Consider the following 23,043-nt stretch of genomic DNA (forward strand, 5'->3'; position numbering starts at 1 on the left):
TTTTCAGATGATGATGAAAGTTTACCAGGAGAGTTGTCTGTCCAAATCAAAAGTGAATTTGTTGTACTAGTGATTCAGGAAGACCAAGAACATCAAACAAGATAAAGGTTTTGATGGAAAATAAATCCTTACTGGAAGAAGAGGGACATTGTGAGCTTTCTGACTAAGTGGATAGTATTCTACATAACAATCTTTGAATGTTATGCATGATGGCCCATTAGATCCCAAGGTTACTCACAATTGATCAATATCAGACAAAATTATAAATGTCACAAAATTCACTGTAAGGTATCATTCCAATAGTCTAACTTTGGATCAGTTACTTAGATCCAAAGTGTACATGTCAATCCTCAGCTAGTAACATAGGCAAGGAGACATCTCCTGCAAAGAGAAGTCACAATATTTCTTGAAAATGTATGTTTATTGTCTTTTTTAAAGACAGGACAAACTTGTTATGTTGAAACACAATTCAGAGTGGTCAAACAGCCGGCCGGTACAAAATACATCTTCTCTAAGGCAACTTGAAACACAATTCAGTGGTCAAACAAGCAGTAGAAAATACCAGTACAATTTGTACCACTCTAAGGCAACTTCAAACACAATTCAGTGGTCAAACAAGCAGTAGAAAATACCAGTAATACTCCTAGGTAACTTAAAACACAATTCACAGTTGTCAAACAACCAGTACAAAATACCAGTACAATTTGTACCACTCTAAGGCAACTTCAAACACAATTCAGTGGTCAAACAAGCAGTAGAAAATACCAGTAATACTCCTAGGTAACTTAATAAAACACAATTCACAGTTGTCAAACAACCAGTACAAAATACCAGTACAATTTGTACTACTCTAAGGCAACTTGAAACACAATTCACAGTGGTCAGTCAACCAGAACAAATTACCAGTACTATTCCAAGGTAACTACATGAAATAGTTGCTAAGTGTAAAAGGTAAAATACAATGGTTAATGTGCATTTGTTTTTAAAGGAATACATTATTTACACATTAATAATACACATCATTTAATATTTGTCAAAAGAGATATGAAACATGCAAACAGAAGAAATGCCCAGCAGGCACAGATAATTTAACCCTAAACCAAGCTAAACACTCTCCATAACACTTCCACAGCAATGACTACTCTGCAGGATCTAAGATGGAAAACACTTCCATTTGCCCATGTCCTGGTGCCATGAAATTTCAGACATTTCCAACTTTTAAGCTCATGTTGACAGGACATAAGCTTGAAAATCAATAAAAGCTAGTGTGTGTGTATGTGTGTGAGTGTGTGATTTGGATTTTTAACATAGCTATAAAAAAATTAATTCAAATTGCTATGATGTCTGCAGTGTGACAGTCTGTAGTGATGAATAGCATTTGAGCATCATACTGCAAACATGTAGCATTATGTCCCACCTAGTCACATTATCCTGACACCAGGCTAACCAATCCTAAACACTAACCTCTTAATGCTAAGTACCTAGTGAGACAGCTGCTAGTTCCATTTTTGTAAGTCTTTGGTATGACTCGGTTGGGGTTCAAACCCACAACATCCTACATCTAAGGCAGACACTTTAAACACAAGGCCACTGGAGCGGTCAAAACTAGTGTCTGCCATACTGTCTTGACCAGCAATCCTATGCAGATGTATTTCAAAACAGGGTGCAAAAATTCAATAAATATGTTTTTTCAGAAGGCCTGTATTTGTAAGGTCGATTTTAAGAAGCATTTCATAAATTTGACCCAGACAACACTAATCTTGAGCAGTTCTGATAAGCAGTCAGCAGCCATAATCTACCCTCAGGCAGCAAATAAGCTTAAATTGTTGGTGGACTCTAGAGAAACCTGGATCCAGTAATAATAGTACATCATCTCCTCATTGTTACAACCAACATTGATGAGGACTGCAACAAATATAATAAAGGCAATGATCTACTAAGAGTGACTACAATGCTTGGACATAAAAAGACAATATGGAAGGGAAGAAGTTGCTCGGAAAGGAATAATGTTAATGTGATGACATGACATGCATATTTTAATCCAGAAAAATGAAATCTGTCCATAGTTGCCATTTTTGTTCATTGCATGCTAACAAACTGGTTGATAAAAATCCTCCTGACCCTTCTTAAGATGACCTCTCTGTTCTGTCACATGTCTGTCTGTATGTAAATAATATTTTCACACTATAAAAGTTATTTTGTGGCAAATATTGTCAAAAAATGCATGTACACACACATGACATGGTTAAGGCTTCCACAAAAGAACTTGCTGACTGTTCCACAGATATTGCTGTATTACACTGGTTCATAAAACTGGCAAAAGTAAGATATGAAAGTTATCGTTTTATTCGTATTTAGTCTGTAAAATGTATTATTGTTGTTGTTATTGCCTTCAGTGAAAATTATTATCATGGAAGATTGGCTCAGATAGTCAGAAAATAGGATAGATTTAATAAGATATTTTGGGGATAGATTTAATATGATATTTTGGGGATAGATTTAATAAGATATTTTGGGGATAGATTTAATAGGAATATTTTGGGGATAGATTTAATAAGATATTTTGGGGATAGATTTAATAAGATATTTTGGAGATATATAGATTTAATAAGATATTTTGGGGATAGATTTAATAGGATATTTTGGGGATAGATTTAATAGGATATTTTGGGGATAGATTTAATAAGATATTTTGGGGATAGATTTAATAAGATATTTTGGGGATAGATTTAATAGGATATTTTGGGGATAGATTTAATAGAATATTTTGGGGATAGATTTAATAAGATATTTTGGAGATATATAGATTTAATAAGATATTTTGGGGATAGATTTAATAGGAATATTTTGGGGATAGATTTAATAAGATATTTTGGGGATAGATTTAATAAGATATTTTGGGGATAGATTTAATAGGATATTTTGGGGATAGATTTAATAGGATATTTTGGGGATAGATTTAATAAGATATTTTGGAGATATATAGATTTAATAAGATATTTTGGGGATAGATTTAATAGGAATATTTTGGGGATAGATTTAATAAGATATTTTGGGGATAGATTTAATAGGATATTTTGGGGATAGATTTAATAGGATATTTTGGGGATAGATTTAATAGGATATTTTGGGGATAGATTTAATAGGATATTTTGGGGATAGATTTAATAGGAATATTTTGGGGATAGATTTAATAGGATATTTTGTGATATTATACTTATGATGTTGCAGGTCTTTACTTGTTTTCACAGAGCATGAATTTCCCTCCAAAGTGGCCTAAATGTAAACTATACCACAATGGACTGATAATAAAGCCGATGAAATTATCAGAAAAATATCATCAGAACTGTTAAAGTCTATATGCAAATTTTTGACAAGAAAATGTGACATTTTAGAAAAGCTGATATGTTAATCAGTAAGATAAACATATTCAATATGTGAATCCAGTTTCAAGGATTGTATGCATGATTGATTTGTCATCAAGAAAAGGTGTCAAAAGAGGGCAAGCCATACTGAATCTTGTAAATCCATGTAGCATCACTTAACACTGAGTGATAAAGAGAATTTTTGAAGGTCATAAAACTGGCAATGAAAGACTGTCACATGATTTCACCACATTCTAATGTGGCTAATGGATGGTTAGGTTAAGATTAGAATTGTACAATAGTAGTGTATGCAATTTAAAGATTGGATTATGGGTGGGGTGAGAGCTAGCAGAATTCTACAAATCACAAGAGTAAACATAAGTAAGCATAACCTTCCTTTTTGTCCTTCCAAGCATGCCTTTCTTATACTAAAAAGTACTAAAGATTACTAAAATTGTGACCATACAAAATTGTATGACTATTATTATATTACTTGCATTAAATAATAATGCATTACCCAATCCTTTGATGGAGTTCCGTAGCATTTGGCAATCTGCCTCAGGATCCCAATCCTTGCCTGCCAGATCAGTGCCTTCTTTCTCCTTGTTATATTTCACAGTAGGATCATCCTCTAGGTATTTCTTATAAGGTACGACTGTCCCATAGGTTAGCTCAAAGGTTCCGGATACTGCATTACGTCGCATGACTTCAGCTATAAATGCATCTCTAACACGCTTCTTTGTATCTTCAGTTATACGTGTACTTGCTTCTTCCTGTACTCAAAACAATTTTTGGTGCAGTTATAGTGAATCTTCCATGATAAGACCATACATGATTATAAGCCCACCCAAACTTCCATGATAAAATTATGCTTGATACTAAGCCCACCAATACTTCCATGACGACCATTATTGATTATAAGCCCACCCAAACTTCCATGATAAGACCATTATTGATTATAAGCCCAAACAAACTTACATTATAAGACTATACAACCCCACACAAACTACCATTATAAGATTATTTGTGATAATAATCCCACCTAAGCATCCATAAAAGCATAATTGATAATAAGCCCACCCAAACCTAAACAGTCATTTTTCCATAAGGCCATTTTTGATAAGTTCTCTCAAACTACCATGATAAAACCATTATTTATTATAAGCCCACCAAAACTTCCATGATAAAACCATTATTGATTAGCCCACCCAAAATTCCATGATAAGACCATTCTTGATGATAAGCCCACCAAAACTTCCATGATAAGACCATTACTGATTAAAAGCCCACCCAAACTTCCATGATAAGGCTATACTCTTGATAATAAATCCACCCTAAAACCATAAGACAATTCTTGATAATAAACACACCAAACATTCCATAATTAAACCATTCTTGATAATAATCCCACCAAGTTTTACAAAATCTGGAAGAAGAAAAACTTGAAAATATTTTTTAATGTTTTATCCTATATATAAACCATGCTCCCACATAGCTATTTTTACAAGGTCAGCCTCTTACATTTAACATATGAGAAATACAGAATGTTTTATTCAATATTATGAATATCTTTTGGAATACCAATACTAAAACTGTTTTCTAATAAACACACAGTAAATGAAAAGAAAATAATTTGTGTTTACAAGAACTATCCAAATGGCAATAAGATTTTATCATTAACATCTTATTTCTATCAAAACAGCTCAAATTATTTTTAAAAACCATAGCTATCAGAAAAAGGGAAAATCATCAGGATCTCCTACATTTACTTTAGACAAGCTACAAACTGCCATCTTTTTAGGAAGCAATAGTAATGAAATGAGACCAGCATGATTGGTATTAACTGAAAGATTTTTCAAGCCCTGTTGGTGATGTTCATTTATCAGAAAGTATGTTATATTCACAGAAAAGTCGAAATCAATATCTTGCTTTGATCAGAAAAAACAATTATATGTACCTCTTCTTCTTCCTCTTCCTCCTCCTCTTCTTCCTCATCTTCCTCCTTCTGCACAACTGGCTTTTTCTTTTTCTGCTCCTTCTTATGCTCAATTGCCAGTTTCTTTTCCATATCTACACCCAGGCTCTGGATGGAATAACTATATTGGTTACAAGGTCCTTCATTATAATTATGCACACGCATGCAGCTATATATGTGAGATCACCTAATAGTGAAGTGCATTATATGCTGGGCCAAGCAATAATGGGCATGCTTAATGAACAAAGATTATTAATATGGTATATTTTATGCAAAATTACATTATGATGAATTGTCATATATCAAGGTCTACCATTAACTGAAAGAAACTATAAAGTAATTTCAGCACAGTTAAAATTCACCAGTATAATAGAATTATACCCATATTACATTAAGGACCATGCTACACCAAGACACCTTACAATGAGACAAAAGTCACTTAGTACCATAGGATCCATGTTTGTAGCCATGTTAAATCAGGGACCAAGCTGTATCAAAATGCCATACAATGAGGTAAAAATTCACCCAGTATAATAGAAGCAATGACTATGCCATGTTTCATGTGAAATGAAATTCAAAATTTAAGGAGCATTTTTTAAAGGTTATTTTAAGGTTCTAAAATTGTTTTTGAGGTTCAAGACATAAAATGCATTTACAAGATTATCCCCATGGTGTTCATAACATTTATTAAAAATTAAATAAGGTATCAAACGAATGATAGAATAAAATGACCAATGTCTTTAATTTGCATAATTTGCATGCTGTTTTAGGTTTTTTCAATTTATTTAGGCTTTCTTCAGTTTTTGGGGGCTTTTTTAGGTTTCTAAGGTCAAAATTAAATTTTAAGGTTTCTAAATTTTGAGGTTCACTTCTAATCCAGGGTAAATTTCACTCAGCACAATTACATAAAATTCGTACCCATGTTACATCAGGACCGTGTATAGCTGAGATGCCTTACAATGAGGTAAATTTCATTCAGTATAACAGGATCCATGTTTGTACTATATTACACCAGGGACCATGCTGTACTGAGATGCCTTACAGTTAAGTTAAATTTCACTCATTATAATGGGATCAATTATTATACCCATGTTACATCTGCACCATGCTATACTGAAATTCCTTACAATGAGGTAAAATTCACTCAGTATAACTTAAATTCATACATCAGCGACCAAGTGATACTGATGTACCTTAAAAGGAGTCACCATGAAAGCACAAATCTTGTTTACCAGGTGATGTAATAAGTCACACAATCATTCACTAATTTGCAGTCTTTCCATGTGTTCATCCCTTCTGTATGCTGCATCACAACCCTATCAATACCCATGTAATATAACATGTACCCATCTATGGACAGCACAGATCTGATGGCATATCAGTGTCTATGCTGCTTTAACTTAGCAATCAGCAAAAACCCTGATCTGCCAATGCATTTTATAAAACAGTAGATTTGGGTATATGCTGTTTACAATTGAGGGCATGTTATACATACACAAATATGGTGTTTGTGCAGGACAAAGTGTAAAGCCTTCTAAATCAGTGAAGGGCATGATACCTTGTACATCTGCATCTGCATCATCTGGGCCATGACCATTGCATTTTCATTGGCCATCTGGTAGCCATAGCTCTGTGGCATCTGCAGTGGCATGGGGGCCTGTAAACAAAACATAATGCTATGTAAGTTTTGGAAAATCTTAAATATCAACATAAAATAACTGTATCATTTTTTATAATCTTACAAATTTCCTAACCAAATATCAAGTGCCCTAAAAAATTCATTTTTTCTGTCTACCCATGCATCTGAGCATGTGCCAATCTGTTTTCCATGCTGTAAATCTTATTTCAATAAATCTGTTGGGACCAAACTTGACATGTGGGTCTAACATGGGAGTAAGGTGGGTCACATATAGATAATGGGGGTTGGGTTGCTATTACCTATTTTCTGATGCTTATTCAAAATTGCATTTGAATACAAACTCATGCCATAGAAGAATGGTCATTTTAGGAGCTTCTAATCACTAACGGCTCTAGTTTTATGATATGCTAGAATGAAAGGTTTTGAAATATGTGTAGTTTGTCACCTGCCATGATTTGAGCAAGAAATTATATGGCAATTTAACTTTAATCCAAAATGATAATGCTAAAACATACTTCAGGTACTGTGGTTACTCTTCAGTAGTCCACAACAGATGCTGAGTAGTAGACCCTAACCTAAAATATGATTAGAAATGCAAGAAATTCTCTCTGACAATATACAATAATTCTTGTATGACATGTCCATATTTTATGACATGCCCGTTACCCATGTTTACAAACTTTCGACAAAGTTTCACTCAAGAAAACTTTTCCAATGATAAGAGCTTACCCCTTACTTTTCAAATACTTGACAAGATAGGCCCCCTGGGTTTAACATGAGAAAATACCATAATCATACAAACTGGTGGACATTTTTTAAATTTTTAAATCATTCCATCAATAGTGTTCACATATATTGGGAAAGCATTGAAAATGCATCTTCTATTGCAGTCCATTAGAGAGATAGAAAGTCATGACAAAGTTTCAGAAAAACATGCAAGTGTGGTTATAGCCTGCAAGGCTATCATAATACCTCTGCTTGCATCTGTGCATATCAGCTAAATATTATGAGAACCATTCCATCAAATTTAATTAAAGTTGGCAGTCTTACCATATTTGTTCTGCAATAAGACCAGGGGATTAGTATAGCAAACATGGGCTTATAACTTGATACATATGGTATGCAGATTGTAATGTCTGCAACAGACTTTGGTGCTTGTGCCCAAACAACTTTTTAAGTAATGCCATGATGATTACTTACAACAAGCATATACCATCAATGGGATGTCAGAGTTGCCTTCATCAAGAAAAGCAATGACTTGAAGAAAGACAATCAATACAATAAATTTAAGAGATACTATGGGTCTCACATCACAACTACTTTTTTATAATTGGTTATCATAAAGGAACTGTGGCAAGTCAGTGGAATTCGCATCGAAAAATGCCATTCTAGGTTTAAGAAAAGATTGAATTAGGATTGCAAAACCCATATGATTTACTTACCCCACCATAGTTGTACTGATTGGACATGTTCTGGACAGCTGGACAAGTAAATCCAGGTACCATGCTTTGACCAAGTCCAAAACCTCCTCCACCTCCTCCATATCCTGCAAATACAAAGTTGAAGCTAACTCATGTATGTGTCAAGTAATTATCTCTGAAACTGACTGAAGTCATCTCATGTATGTTTCAAGTTATAACTCATGTACGTATCAAGTAATGATGTCTGAAATGGGTTGAAGCCAACTCATGTATGTATCAAGTGATCATGTTTGGAATGGGTTGAATTCAACCTATGCATGTATCAACTAATGATGTTTTAAATGGGTTGAAGACAACTCCTGTATGCATAAAGTAATGATGTTGAAATTGGTTGAAGTCAACACAGTGTTTCAAGTATGTTTGAAATGGGTTGAAATCAACTCATGTAGGAATTAAGTAATGGTGTTTAAATGGGTTAAGACAAATCATGTATGTATCAAGTAATGATGTTTGAAATGGGTTGAAATCAACTCATATATTTATCATGTAATGATTATTGTTATTACACTTTCTAAAGATTCAATGAAAATTTTGCAAACATTTCTGAGCAATGCCCCATAAAAACAATTTGCTTGTTTAGATTACTAACCTGTCAGAAACATCAACTGTATGCTTTAACATTTGTCATCAAAGAAAGTATGGAGCAATTCTTTATAAATTAATAAAAGCAAGAACTAGAATTACAAAGGAGCTAATTTTCTGTTTAAGAATTTAAAAAAAGATAGGAAATAAACAATTTTACTGAAAAAAATAGAATCTTAATTAAGTAGACAATTTGTCTGGAAAAGAGGTGATATTTTTAACATAAAACTTAAGTGTAGTTTAATACAGAGTGTAACCTTAACCTTGAGAGAATCAATTCAATTCATTAGACTAGTTCTATATAATATTCCAAAAGAATACGCCTTAAAAGCTGGAACACAGGCCATATAGCATTCACTCTCTAGTTCATTTTCATGGATTTCTTACTTTTGACATAATTAGCACATGTTCTAGAAAAAGTATCGGTAGACAATCACAGTCTTCACATCTAAAATGATTAATATATCTTAATGTATCTAAACTTAGTAATATATCCTACAGTATCTAAAATTACTAATATATCTTTCCAAATTTAAAATTACTAATATATCATATCTAAAATGACTAATATATATTTTCATATCTAAAATTATTAATATATCTTATTGTACCTAAAATTACTAATATAACTTATTTTCTGAAATTACTAATATATCTTATTAAATCTAAAATTACTAATATATCTTATAGCATTTAAAATTACTAATATATCTTATTGTACCTAAAATTACTAATGTAACTTATTTTCTGAAATTACTAATATATCTTACTGCATTTAAAATTACTAATATATCTTATTAAATCTAAAATTACTAATATACCTTATTAAATCTAAAATTACTAATATACCTTACTGTACCTAAATTTACTAACATATGTTATTGTATCTTACAAGAATGTGAAGAAATTTAAAATCAAAACTTTTCATTACACCAATACATTTATACACCAGCAATAGAGAAACATGTTAATTCTGTGTTAATTGATACATGATTTAACAATTACACTGTGACAAATTAGTTCAAAATTTAAACTTCTCAATATAGACAGGGACAGAGAAACATTGCCAAGTTAAGTTAATTGATACATGATTTAACAAGTATGCTTTCACAAATAATTTTGAGCATAGGTGTTTTTCCTATGAATACACAAGTTTCTCTTCTCTGCATGTTAACTCCTACAAACACACTGCAGACATCATACCAATATGACTGAAAAATTGTTAAAGCTACGTTAAAAATCCAAATCACTCACACACACACATCCCTATATGTTAACTCCTATGAATACACAAGTTTCTCTTCACTGCATGTTAAATATGAATACACAAGTCTCTCATCCCTAATGTTAACTCCTATGAATACACAAGTTTCTCATCCCTGCATGCTAACTCCTATGAATACACAAGTTTCTCTTCCTGTGTGTTAACTCCTATGAATACACAAGTTTCTCTTCCCTGCATGTTAACTCCTATGAATACACAAGTTTCTCATCCCTGCATGTTAACTCCTATGAATACACAAGTTTCTCATCCCTGCATGCTAACTCCTATGAATACACAAGTTTCTCTTCCTGTGTGTTAACTCCTATGAATACACAAGTTTCTCTTCCCTGCATGTTAACTCCTATGAATACACAAGTTTCTCATCCTTAATGTTAACTCCTATGAATACACAAGTTTATCATCCATATCATACCAACTCCTATGAATACACATTTATCATATCTGCATGATATCAAAAAACTTGTCTCATAAATATATTGTTATTATTTTTTGGAAAAGAATCGAGTGGAACTGCATCATTCAAAGTTAGTATTCAGATACAGTCCACAAAATCAATTTGATAAAAACCCATTCATACATGTCAATGCTCACAAGCCAGCAGTATATTTAAAAACATGAATGTAGACCTTTGATGTTAAAATCAAAGTCACATTATTGGAATGCAATTAAATACATTAAGACAGGTAAAAAATTCATCTTAATATGTGCAAGTCACTGTGGTCATGAGATCAATTAAGTACAAAAATGTACACAATGCCTCTTCGTTACCTGGAATTCCATAAAGGTCTAACTGTCTTCAAATTCCTTCATAAAGGTGCAATTATATGGGACTGGTCAAATCTGTACCATTTTTAGTCAAAACCATACATACTGCAGGAAGTGTTTTAGTTAAAAACCAAATGTCAATGGCACAATTCGTGCTATAGGAATAAGGATAAAAAGAATTCTGAGATGGTCACTATGGTACTACACTGGAGGTCAGATGAACATCATTTTCATTCAGAACCAGCTATATATCAGTATAGTGTTTGTCAAAACTACATGTCAGTACAAAAATCCATTTTGTTAAAACCCCATGTCAGTACAAACACCCATTTTGTCAAAACTACATGTCAATACAAATATCCATTCAGGAAAACTACATGTCAATACAAACATCCATTATCAGGAAAACTACATGTCAATTCAAATATCCATTCAGGAAAACTACATGTCAATATAAACATCCATTCAGGAAAACTACATGTCAATACAAACATCCATTATCAGGAAAACTACATGTCAATATAAATATCCATTCAGGAAAACTACATGTCAATATAAACATCCATTATCAGGAAAACTGCATGTCAATATAAACATCCATTCAGGAAAACTACATGTCAATACAAACATCCATTATCAGGAAAACTACATGTCAATATAAACATTCATTCAGGAAAATTGCATGTTAATATAAATATCCATTCAGGAAAACTACATATCAATATAAACATCCATTATCAGGAAAACTACATGTCAATACAAACATCCATTATCAGGAAAACTACATGTCAATACAACCATCCATTCAGGAAAACTGTATGTCAATATAAACATCCATTCAGGAAAACTACATATCAATATAAATATTCATTCAGGAAAACTACATGTCAATACAAACATCCTTTCAGGAAAACTAGATGTCAATACAAAAATCCATTCAGGCAAACCATTGTCAATACAAACATCCATTATGGAAAACTACATATCAATACAATCATTGATTCCATAAAACCTGCATGACATTATAAACATTCATTCAGGAAAACTACATTCAATACAACCATCTATTCAGGAAAACTACATTCAATACAACCATCTATTCAGGAAAACTGCATGTCAATACAAACATCCATTCAGGAAAACTACATTCAATACAACCATCTATTCAGGAAAACTACATTCAATACAACCATCTATTCAGGAAAACTACATTCAATACAACCATCTATTCAGGAAAACTACATTCAATACAACCATCTATTCAGGAAAACTACATTCAATACAACCATCCATTCAGGAAAACTACATTCAATACAACCATCTATTCAGGAAAACTACATTCAATACAACCATCTATTCAGGAAACCACATTCAATACAACCATCTATTCAGGAAAACTACATTCAATACAACCATCTATTCGGGAAAACTACATTCAATACAACCATCTATTCAGGAAAACTACATTCAATACAACCATCTATTCAGGAAAACTACATGTCAATACATCCATCCATTCAGAAGAAATACATGTCAATACAACCATCTATTCCAAAAAATGGTACAAGTCAATAAAAACATTCATTCAGGAAACAGTACATGTCAATACAACCATCCATTCAGGAAAATATTACATACTATAATACAAACATTCATTCAGGAAAATAGTACATGTCAATACAACCATCCATTCAGGAAAACAGTACATGTCAATACAACCATCCATTCAGGAAAATTATACATGTCTTATCTCCAGGATATGCAACAAAATTAATCTCCTTAAATCACCCCCACCCCCACCTTGAAAAATAAGTTTGCATGCCAAAGTCATATAAAGCAGATTTGCCATCCGTGTAACAAAACCTATAACATTCCTTAACATGACCAAGTCCAATCCAATTCATAATAAGTGCTGAATTCTAGATCAACCACCATAGTCAAACACTCATCAAGAGACCTTTTGTGATTTAAAGCAAAGAAACGTTTTCATTAGTTATTTAGTTGGTAAATTTGTCTACCAGTTACACTTGGTGAGGTTATGAAAGATATGCACTTTTTAGCATTCTTTGGTAAGGTGTTTGCAGTTACATGCAGCTCTAATCATATAACATAATGCCATTGTTGTAACACATTATCTCTGCCATAGTGCCAACAGTAAAACTAAACAGTTTCATCTTTATTCATTAAAGCTATTTATCACAGGCATTTATTACAACATTCTATAAGTGGGCTATTCACAAAATATGTTTCCATACAAAATGTGCCCTCCCCCTCTTAATATTTTAAAATTTCTACTTATGAAAATGCAGAAGGGGAGATTTCCCCTCTGGGTGAAAATGCAGGAGGAGAAATTGCCCCTCTGGGTGAAAACACTAGAGAAAATCTGTTGATTATTTTAATTTCAGACTAGCAACAAAACATTTTTTAAATGGTTGCTATGGTGACCACAAAAAAGGGGTTCTTCATATTCTTGATTAGTTCAGTGTGACATCATATAATGAAAATTTTGTACCATACAGTATCCACCTTTATAAGAACTTATTTGCTTAAAAAATGTTTAATAAAATTTAAAAAGCTTTTAGTCTGGCTAATTGAGGATTCAGAAGTTGTGATTTATATTTGCAATAATAAATACATATGTACCAGTCTTTTGTTGTTTTGGAGAAAAGATGTAACCATCAATTTGTGCATATGAAATGTTTATTTCAATTTCTAATGGTTCATCTTGGTTTGATTAAGTTGCAGCAGTGTATTTTGCTTTGACCTTCAGACATTTTTTGAAAAGTATTAATCTGTTTTCAAGTCTACATTGTTTTAGTGGTTTCCAAGACAACCCATTCAATATTTAGGTCATACTTCCTGTACTATAATCATAATCAGATGTAACAGACCTGACTGCTGACTTTTGGAATTTTTTAAATATAAAACCTCTAAGTGGGGCTCCCAAACCATTCAAGCATATTCTAAAATAAGTTTTACTGAACCCTTGTAAGCTAGTTCTTTCACATTTTGTGGGCATTATGAAATGTTCTCTCTTAATATACGATTGGCTTTGGCGCATAATTCTTTAATTGGAAGGTTCCATTTTGGATTCCTTAGTAATTATGACCACAAAATATTTTATTTCAAGTAGGTTTTCTAAAGTAGTGACTTTCAATGAATATGAGATACTCGTTTTATGGCATAGCTTTCTGGTCATTTGCAACCACAAATGTCTTCTCACCAATGTGGTCATCTATTCAAACCTTACTGGTTGCTGATTTTATAATATTAGATTTATAGTGTCAATTTCAAACATGAATGTGAATGTTTTGAACTTTGGCAGTCTCAATTAATATTTAGAAACAAAAATTAAGTTGTTAGCGAAAGTTGGTTATATACTCTTGACTGTCTGTAATTACCACCATGCAACTGTAGCAGTTAGAATTAAGATTCCTTCAGCCACTCTTTTATCAAAATCTAGGGATGTGTGTGTGTGAGTGAGTGTGTGTGTGTGTGTGATAAAGAAGGGTTATTTTGTTTGTAAAAGTGGGGATGAAGTAGGTTTATTTTGTTTTAAAATGTAGGGAAAAAGTTGTGTTCTTTAATTTTAAAACTTAGGGATAAAGTGGAGTGATTTTATTTTTAAAAGAAGGGATAAAGTAGGTTATTTATTTTAAAAAGAAAGGATAAACTAAGGTTAGTTTATATTAAAAAATAGGGATAATATATGGTATTTAATTGTAAAAAGTAGAGACAAAAGTTATTTCATTTTAAAAAAAGTCATAAAGTGGGGGACTTTATTTAAAAACTGGGGATAAAGATGGGTTATTTCATTTTAATATGGATAAAATGGGATTATTTTATTGCAAATGGTAGGAATAAAGTAGGGTTATTTCTTTTAATAAGTAAGTATAAAATGGAGTTATTTTATTATAAAAGGTAGGGATAAAGTAGTGTTAATTCATTTTAATAAGTATGGATAAAATGGGTTATTTTATTGTAAAAGGTAGGGATAAAGTAGGGTTATTTCATTTTCAAAAGCTGTGAAAAGTAGGATGATTTTATTTTTAAACATGGGATAAACCTGGGTTATTTGATTTTAATAAGTATGGATAAAATGGGGTTATTTTATTGTAAAAGGTAGGGATAAAGTAGGGTTATTTCATTTTCAAAAGCTGGGAAAAGTAGGATGATTTTATTTTTAAACATGGGATAAAGTTGGGTTATTTGATTTTAATAAGTATGGATAAAATGGGGTTATTTTAGGTAGGAATAAAGTAGGATTATTTCATTTTAAAAAGTAAGGAAAAGTAGGGTGATTTTGTTTTTAAACATAGGATAAAGATGGGTTGTTTGATTATAATAAGTATGGATACAATGGAGTTATTTTATTGTAAAAGATAGGGATAAAGTAGGAGTATTTCATTTTAATAAGTCATGAAAAGTAGGGTGATTTTATCTTTAAACATGGGATAAAGTTGGGTTATTAAATTTAAAAAGTATAGATAATGTAGGGTTATTTTAATTTAAATGGTAGGGATAAAGAAGGGTATTTTTTTTTAAAATTTGGGTTAGTTTATTTCTTAAAGTAGGGATAAAGTAGGTTTATGTCATTATGAAAAGAAGGGATAAAGTAGAGTTATTTTATTTTAAAATGGAGGAAAATCAGACAGGTAAATAACGGTGCCTCACACAATTTGCTTACCTTTTATTGTTGAACATCTCTACTCACACATCCACTCTTCCAATCCAGAAAACTTCTTCTCTAGGAATAAACAAGTTCTACACAGCAGCAGCCAACCTTGATATCAAACTGCAGTTCAGAAATGGTTGACATACTGCCTCTACCACTCATATAATTATAACAAATACATAGAGTATAGGCTGCCTTGGCAAATTATATCATCATAACACCAGATTTTCCTTAAAACTGCATGAAACACTGGGAGATAAAGAACCTTTTTATGACAGTCTTAAACTATGTCACAGAAAGAAGCAAAACCAAAAATGTTTGTAAAATTCAGTCAATAATTTATTTCACTTGAATATAAAATTAAAATTTAAAATGAACTAGAAGTATTGTTAATTAAATACCAAATAATGCTAAAAGTTCTATCACAAATCCAAAACAATAGTGTTCCAAATGAATTTCAGTCTTGAATGTGCTGATGTATTAATAGTATTGAATAGGTTGATTTACCAACAGGTTTGATGTGTCACAGTGATATACTCCAGAATGTCTTTGAATGAATTCACAATAATGCCAAAACAGTGTATAGTCCAAATAGTCAATAAACACTTTGTAATTCTAATGAATAATTTAAATAAATGATTCCTCTCAAATTATATCTGAACACAACTAAAAGTGATTCCTCAGACTTATATTAAAATACGAATGAAGACTTTGCTGACAAAAACCACTTTCATATACAGCCCCACATGACCTATGTTGCTATAGCATTTTCTGAAGAAAAAACAACTCAATCATCTTAATGGAATCTAATACCAAACTGTAAACAAGTTTGCTTCCAGACCTTATAAGGTCATAATCAAGGCTAGGTCTTGAACTCAAATTCAAGTAAACATCTTTAAAAAAAGTGCAATAGTCAGGTAGGCCAGAATTATACCCTCAACTATGAAAGAATGTCAAGCACACAATACACAATGCACATTACACTAGTATGTAATAAATGGATCGAAGAATGTCTCCAAAATTTGAAGAAAAGCATGGAAAAGCAGGAAGCTTAATGAAAAATGGATACAAGTAGGAAAAAGTGGGACAACTTGAAAGTCTGAATGAATTACAATGTATGGTTTCTGATATATTCATTCTAAATCACATGACTAAAATACATGGACATAAACCTTAAACCAGATCCTTAATTTAATGCCACCCACAAATAAGCCACAGTATTATGTTTTACCTCCATCATAGAAGCTCCCTGGGGGTGGGGCAGAGCCAGTCTGGTAGCTGTAGGCATTGACATTGTAAGCACTTCCATAGGATCCATACTGGTATCCCCCCACTGGAGGCATAGGGGGTCCAGAATTAGGGTATCCCCCTCCATAACTACCTGGGTAGTTACTCTGAAATACAAATTGACACTTATTAAGATAATACATTTTGCATACAAAGCATACATATAGTACTCATCCATGATAAATCAGAGCATGAAAAGCATACATACAGTACTCATCCATGATAAATCAGAGCATGAAAAGCATACATACAGTACTCATCCATGATAAATCAGAGCATGAAAAGCATACATACAGTACTCAACCTTGATAGATCAGAGCATACAAAGCATACATACAGTACTCAGCCATGACAGATCAGAGCATACATACATTACTCAACCATGATAGATCAGAGCATACAAAACATACATACAGTATTCAGCCATGATATATCAGAGCATACAAAGTATACATACAGTACTCAGCCGTGACAGATCAGAGCATACATACATTACTCAGCCATGATAGATCAGAGCATACAAAACATACATACAGTATTCAGCCATGATATATTAGAGCATAAAAAGCACACATACAGTACTCAGCCATGATATAGCATACAAAGCAATCATACAGCATTCTGTCATGAAAGATCTGAGTATAAAAAGCACACATACAGTACTCAGCCATGATAGATCAGAGCATAAAAAACATACACAGAGTACTAAGTCATTTTTGATCAAAGAATGAACTGCCAACATACAGTATTCAGTTACAGCAAAACAGAGGACACAAAGTATACATCAAGTATTCAATCATGATTAATCAGAGCATAAAAAGCACACATAGTGCAGTTCTCAGCCATGGAAAATCAGAGCATATAAAGTGCACATACAGTACTCAGCCATGAGAGATCAGAGCATACAAAGGATACTCATTAAAAGTACAAAGTCATACTTGATCAAAGAATGAACTACAAACATACAGTATTCAGTTATGATAAAACAGAAGACACAGAGTATACATCCAGTATTCAGTTGTGATAGATCAGAGCATAAAAATCAGAGTATAAAAAGCATTTAAATTTTGAAACTTTGTACCTTATTCATATTTCACAATGGTGGTACTTTTTCATGTTCCCATGCTTTCAAGTATTATGTAATACTGTACAACACTGCTTCCCTTCTGTGTAAGAATGAACATCTTCCAACAAATAAAAATGTGGAAGTTGAATAGGCATTTTAAATATCTGCATGTTTGCTAATATGCACAACAATTACAGAATTTTACTTTCAAATTATTTCATTGGGCTGAGACAGGAAATGGTCCTTTCATTAAGAATTTCAGAGTGTTGCACTGAAGATAAATTGTGTAATGTACATGTAACTAATGAATTGTGTAATGTACATGTACCTAACGAATTGTGTAATGTACATGTATCTAATGAATTGTGTAATGTACATGTACCTAATGAATTGTGTAATGTACATGTACCTAATGAATTGTGTAAGGTACATGTACTTTATGAATAATGTAAGGTACATGTACCTAATGAATTGTGTAATGTACATGTACCTAATGCACTGTGTAATGTACATGTACCTAATGCACTGTGTAATGTACATGTACCTAATGCATTGTGTAATGTACATGTACCTAATGCATTGTGTAATGTACATGTACCTAATGCATTGTGTAAGGTACAAGTACAAAACTACATACACATTTCAATGCGAGTCAGTGGAAAGAATGATCTGGTGTAGGGATATGTCGAGTCCATCAGGCCAAAGATATTAATAACCATATCAAACATTTTCTTTTGCTGACTTGCTCAAACAAAGCATGAATATGATTTTGCATTTACTGTATAACATATCCTCTCTTGTATGCTACTGAAATATTTTAAGCTTCACAGTGTGAATGGAGTTGTAAATAGTCTGGGATTTATACAAGTATGACTAAGTGTGTCTAAGAGTACTAATACAAGGAACTCTAGAGAAAACATCCAAACAAGTATCTCTGCATTAGTATGTCACACAGAAACTCAGCATCTGTATCAAATGCTACAAGAGCCACATAAGATTAAATCGGTACATAATAAATGTTCCATACATAAAGAATTGTATACCTTGCTCTTTATGGACTCAGAATAAACTCTAATAATTAAGATTTGCACATCCAAGGCTACCCAAAAAACTTTGATTTTGCAAATCAATTGACATGACTTTCCCAGGGGTACTATAATATTGGCAAATCAATTGACATGACTTTCCCAGGGCTACTATAATATTGGAGCAGAATATAGTCTTCCTTTTTATCGATTTGACCTGAAAATTCCTAAGTCAGGAAAGTGACAGGTGACACATCTGTAATTACCCTGAAATGATTGCTATCATATTTATTCTATGATGACCACATGTTTGGTTATACATTCACCCCACCCATTTTTAAACAATTTCGGCAAATATTAATAGAGGACGTACATCCACCTCTCTCTTGTGACAAATGTATTAGGCTGGGTGCCTGTTCTTACGAGAGGAGAAATACAGTAACTTATTCAAAGATATAAAAAAAAATGTGTTTGCACATCTTCAAGTTTCCCATCCCTACATGATAAAAAGTTCTAATTAAAGAAGATCTAGGAAAATTATTATTTTGCAATGACACTTAAAATGGTTCATTGCACTTTCCAGCCACCTCATGTAATAAAGCTTTGATGATTTAGTGTAAGGAACCCAAGCAACAACAAAATGGTCTCCATTTATCTTTTCATTTTTATCCATACAATTTATACAGCCTAGTGTCCTTAATCTGCCTATGTAACCTGACCATCTGCATATAACTGGTGAAATATTTTAGTCCCAATATGACAATTTTAAGATTAATCAAACCTGATTATAGAGATCTCCTCTACACAATGGCCAACTGTTTTTGGTCCAAAGAGTATCTGCTATAAGACTAAGATCTTCTTAGAATTAGAACTAAATGTTATTTATCTTCTAATATTTACCTAATCAATGATGTACTTTTATTAATTTGATGTAATTATTAATTGGAAAGCAAACAATTCACATTTAGGATTCAGGCATCACTTTTGTAAATCCAAATTGACTGCCTGGATTAATGAAAAAAATACAGTAAAAGTCCATTTGTCAAAATCTTTGTCTTGGGGTCACCCATTTAATCTGGAAATATGCAGAGAAAAATTATTCCAATATGGATAAGTTACTGTAGATATCAATGTGATAGTATCAGGGGATACTGGACTGACATCAGCGTGATAATGTCAGAGGATGCTAGTCTGACATCAGTGTGATATTGTCAGAGGATACTGGGCTGACATCAGTGTCATAATGTCAGAGATACTAGGCTGACATCAGTGTCATAATTTCAGCGGATACTGGGCTGTTATCAGTGTGATAATGTCAAAGGAGGGGTCTGATATTTTGAAAGGTTCAGACAAATGGAATTCTACTGCTGCAAACTGCAACATAGAACCATGCATTCATTTATAATGTGGCCATTATACGTTATTTAATAAAACTTACTGGATAAAAAGACATGCTGGACTTGCTGGACTGTTTGGAGCTGATGCTGAAATTAAAAGATGAGTTGTTAGTTTGCAGGAGTTATAAAGATTCCCAATTAATTAATTAATTAATTAATTAATTAAATAATTGTGTTGCTACCAGGTAGTTATGATAAATCCTACTTCTTGCAAAATAAAAGTAACAGCACAGAAATGAATGATGAATGGATTAGCATTGGGCAGTTATCCTATATAACATATCCTTCTCCACCACGGCATTAATTATTCTCTATGGAGATCCATCAGGTTTCTTTCTTTATTGCTTAATAAACTAATCAAGATGATTTCTGTAGACCCCACATATTAAAAAGAAGGAACTGACTGGCTGAAAAGCATTTCCATGAATCCAAGAGAAGGCTCTTTCTTCTCTTTAATCTCTGAGTGTTGAAACAATCTCTGACATTCTTGAGCAACACCAAATGATTTTCAGTACAGCTCTCACTATGGCAGTCATATTGGATGTCAGAATGACACTGCTTTATTTAGATCCAACTAGATATCATAATGTCAACAGGGCTTGAAATTAGCAGTAGCCCACTTAAGCCCAAGGCAAGCAAAATTGCATGTTGGATTAGTACTTTTTATAACTTTAATAGTCCAATGACTAATCTAGTTTCAGTTCTTACAGTTAGCATTTATTTAAAGTATTGTATATATTATTTCAAAAATATGAATGATACAATGTCCATGTTTTTTCAAACTTAAATTGTGTCAATCTCTGAGATTCAATTGTTACCCTAGATAATTAAAACAATTAAGATTTGACTTAACATATTTCAAACCAAGGCTCTATACATATTTACCATTTTATTAAATTTAAAAAGTAAAGTTGTATATCAAATAGACTGTAAAACAGACTTGTGATCTTGTCAAACCATCATTGTAGCACCATGTCATCAAAATTCCTATTTTTGGTTAACCATTCCATCTTTAAACGATTAGCAACCATTGAGACACATTCCATTGAAAGTTTCATATTGGTTGTCTTTTGTAAAAACCTGTTCAGTGCCTATTATTCTGCCATAATGATGGATCTTATCGCCCTGCTTTTACTGTTGCATGCTGGGTACTCCCTTAAATCAGTGTCTGAAGAGTTACATCACATAAAGACCAGGATGAATGAGATCTTTGTCTTTATCTTGGATTAAGTTATTTGCTTGTGGTTTTTTAGATGAAGATGCCCTTAAAACTGTCTATTAAGTCGGTCATATTTTTTACAGTTAATTTCTGAAGAATCAGTCATTGATTATCTTGTGAACTTATAATGAATATCTTAAAGTAACCTCAGTGGCTTGCTAAAACAAGATTTGTACCACTGAATTATGAATGATGGTGATATTTAAGAAATCAAAAGTAATTGTATGGCTGTTTTGTGGGAAGAACCAGCAAAGATTCAGCAGGACTAGTAATACAAGGATTTATGTTAAACTCTACGCTTGGTCAATAGGATCCTTCATTCTGGAGGAGTTAGGCGATAAGATTTTCAAGTTGACTGTTATGGTGCCATTACTAAATGGAAGGTCAGGACCATTTTAACTTAGTACCAAATAGATGTCATAAGAAGTCTTTTGGTGAAATCACTTATTGATATGAATGTCCATTCAGAAAGAAGTCAAGCAACAAAAAGAGTTTCAAGATGGTTGCCCTGACCACATTGGATATCAGATTGACAAGATTGTTCATCTAGGTCCACTAGACACTATAAAAAGTCATTCAGTGAAAACTCCATGTCAATATGATTTTCCATCTGGGATGAGTTGTGATAACAAACCTTTCATAGTGGCTATAATACTGGATGACAAATCAGCACTACATGTATCTTCATTTAAGGCTAAGTCTAAGGCATCACAGAAAGTCTTTTTAGTAAATCCATTCCAATATGACCATTCATCCAGGAGGAGAAGTGATAACAACATTCTCAAAATGGCCATCATGGCAGCCATAATGGATGTCAGATTGGTACCATTTCATAATAAGTCTTTCTTATGGTGAAAACCCCATATTGGTTTAACTTTCTAATTATGATGAGCACCAATTACAAGAACTTTAAAATGCATTTAATTTCAAATTGATATCAGATCAGAGAACTGGATATAACAAAAAGTCTTTTAATTAATACCCCATTTGATATGACAATCCATTCATGTGGAATAGCCCTAACAAGACTTTCAAGCTGGCTGCATTGGAGGCCATATTGGATGCATAAGTATTACCATTTTCATTTAAGACCAACTAGACCTTGAGACCAATGAATTCCAACATTGAAACCATACAAGCACAATGTCAACCCCAATCACCTTGACCTTTAGACAAAGAAAGTGGGGCCCCGAGTGGCCGAGTGGTCTAATGCACTCTCCGTTATGGATCACTGCCATCTCACCTCTGTCTGCGCAGGTTCGAGTCTAGGATTTGGCTAATG

At 32.7% G+C, this 23,043-nt stretch overlaps 1 protein-coding gene across 1 annotated transcript in view; it reads right to left on the reverse strand.

Annotated features, from left to right (window-relative positions):
- LOC149803789 (annexin-B12-like) overlaps positions 1-23,043 on the reverse strand; it is a 68,473-nt gene that overhangs the window by 39,823 nt on the left and 5,607 nt on the right. The window contains exons 2-7 of the mRNA XM_089953586.1: positions 20,584-20,629; positions 16,999-17,161; positions 8,422-8,525; positions 6,899-6,997; positions 5,323-5,448; positions 3,883-4,138 (exon numbers count right to left, since the gene is read on the reverse strand). Of these exons, the coding sequence (XP_089809712.1) occupies positions 3,883-4,138; positions 5,323-5,448; positions 6,899-6,997; positions 8,422-8,525; positions 16,999-17,161; positions 20,584-20,598 (763 nt within the window). The 5' untranslated portion in view covers positions 20,599-20,629. The remainder of the gene's footprint in view (positions 1-3,882; positions 4,139-5,322; positions 5,449-6,898; positions 6,998-8,421; positions 8,526-16,998; positions 17,162-20,583; positions 20,630-23,043) is intronic.

The sequence above is a fragment of the Sinohyriopsis cumingii genome, chromosome 3 (assembly GCF_028554795.1).
Source record: "Sinohyriopsis cumingii isolate HCF-2022 chromosome 3, ASM2855479v2, whole genome shotgun sequence".
NCBI classification, from domain to species: Eukaryota; Metazoa; Mollusca; class Bivalvia; order Unionida; family Unionidae; genus Sinohyriopsis; species Sinohyriopsis cumingii.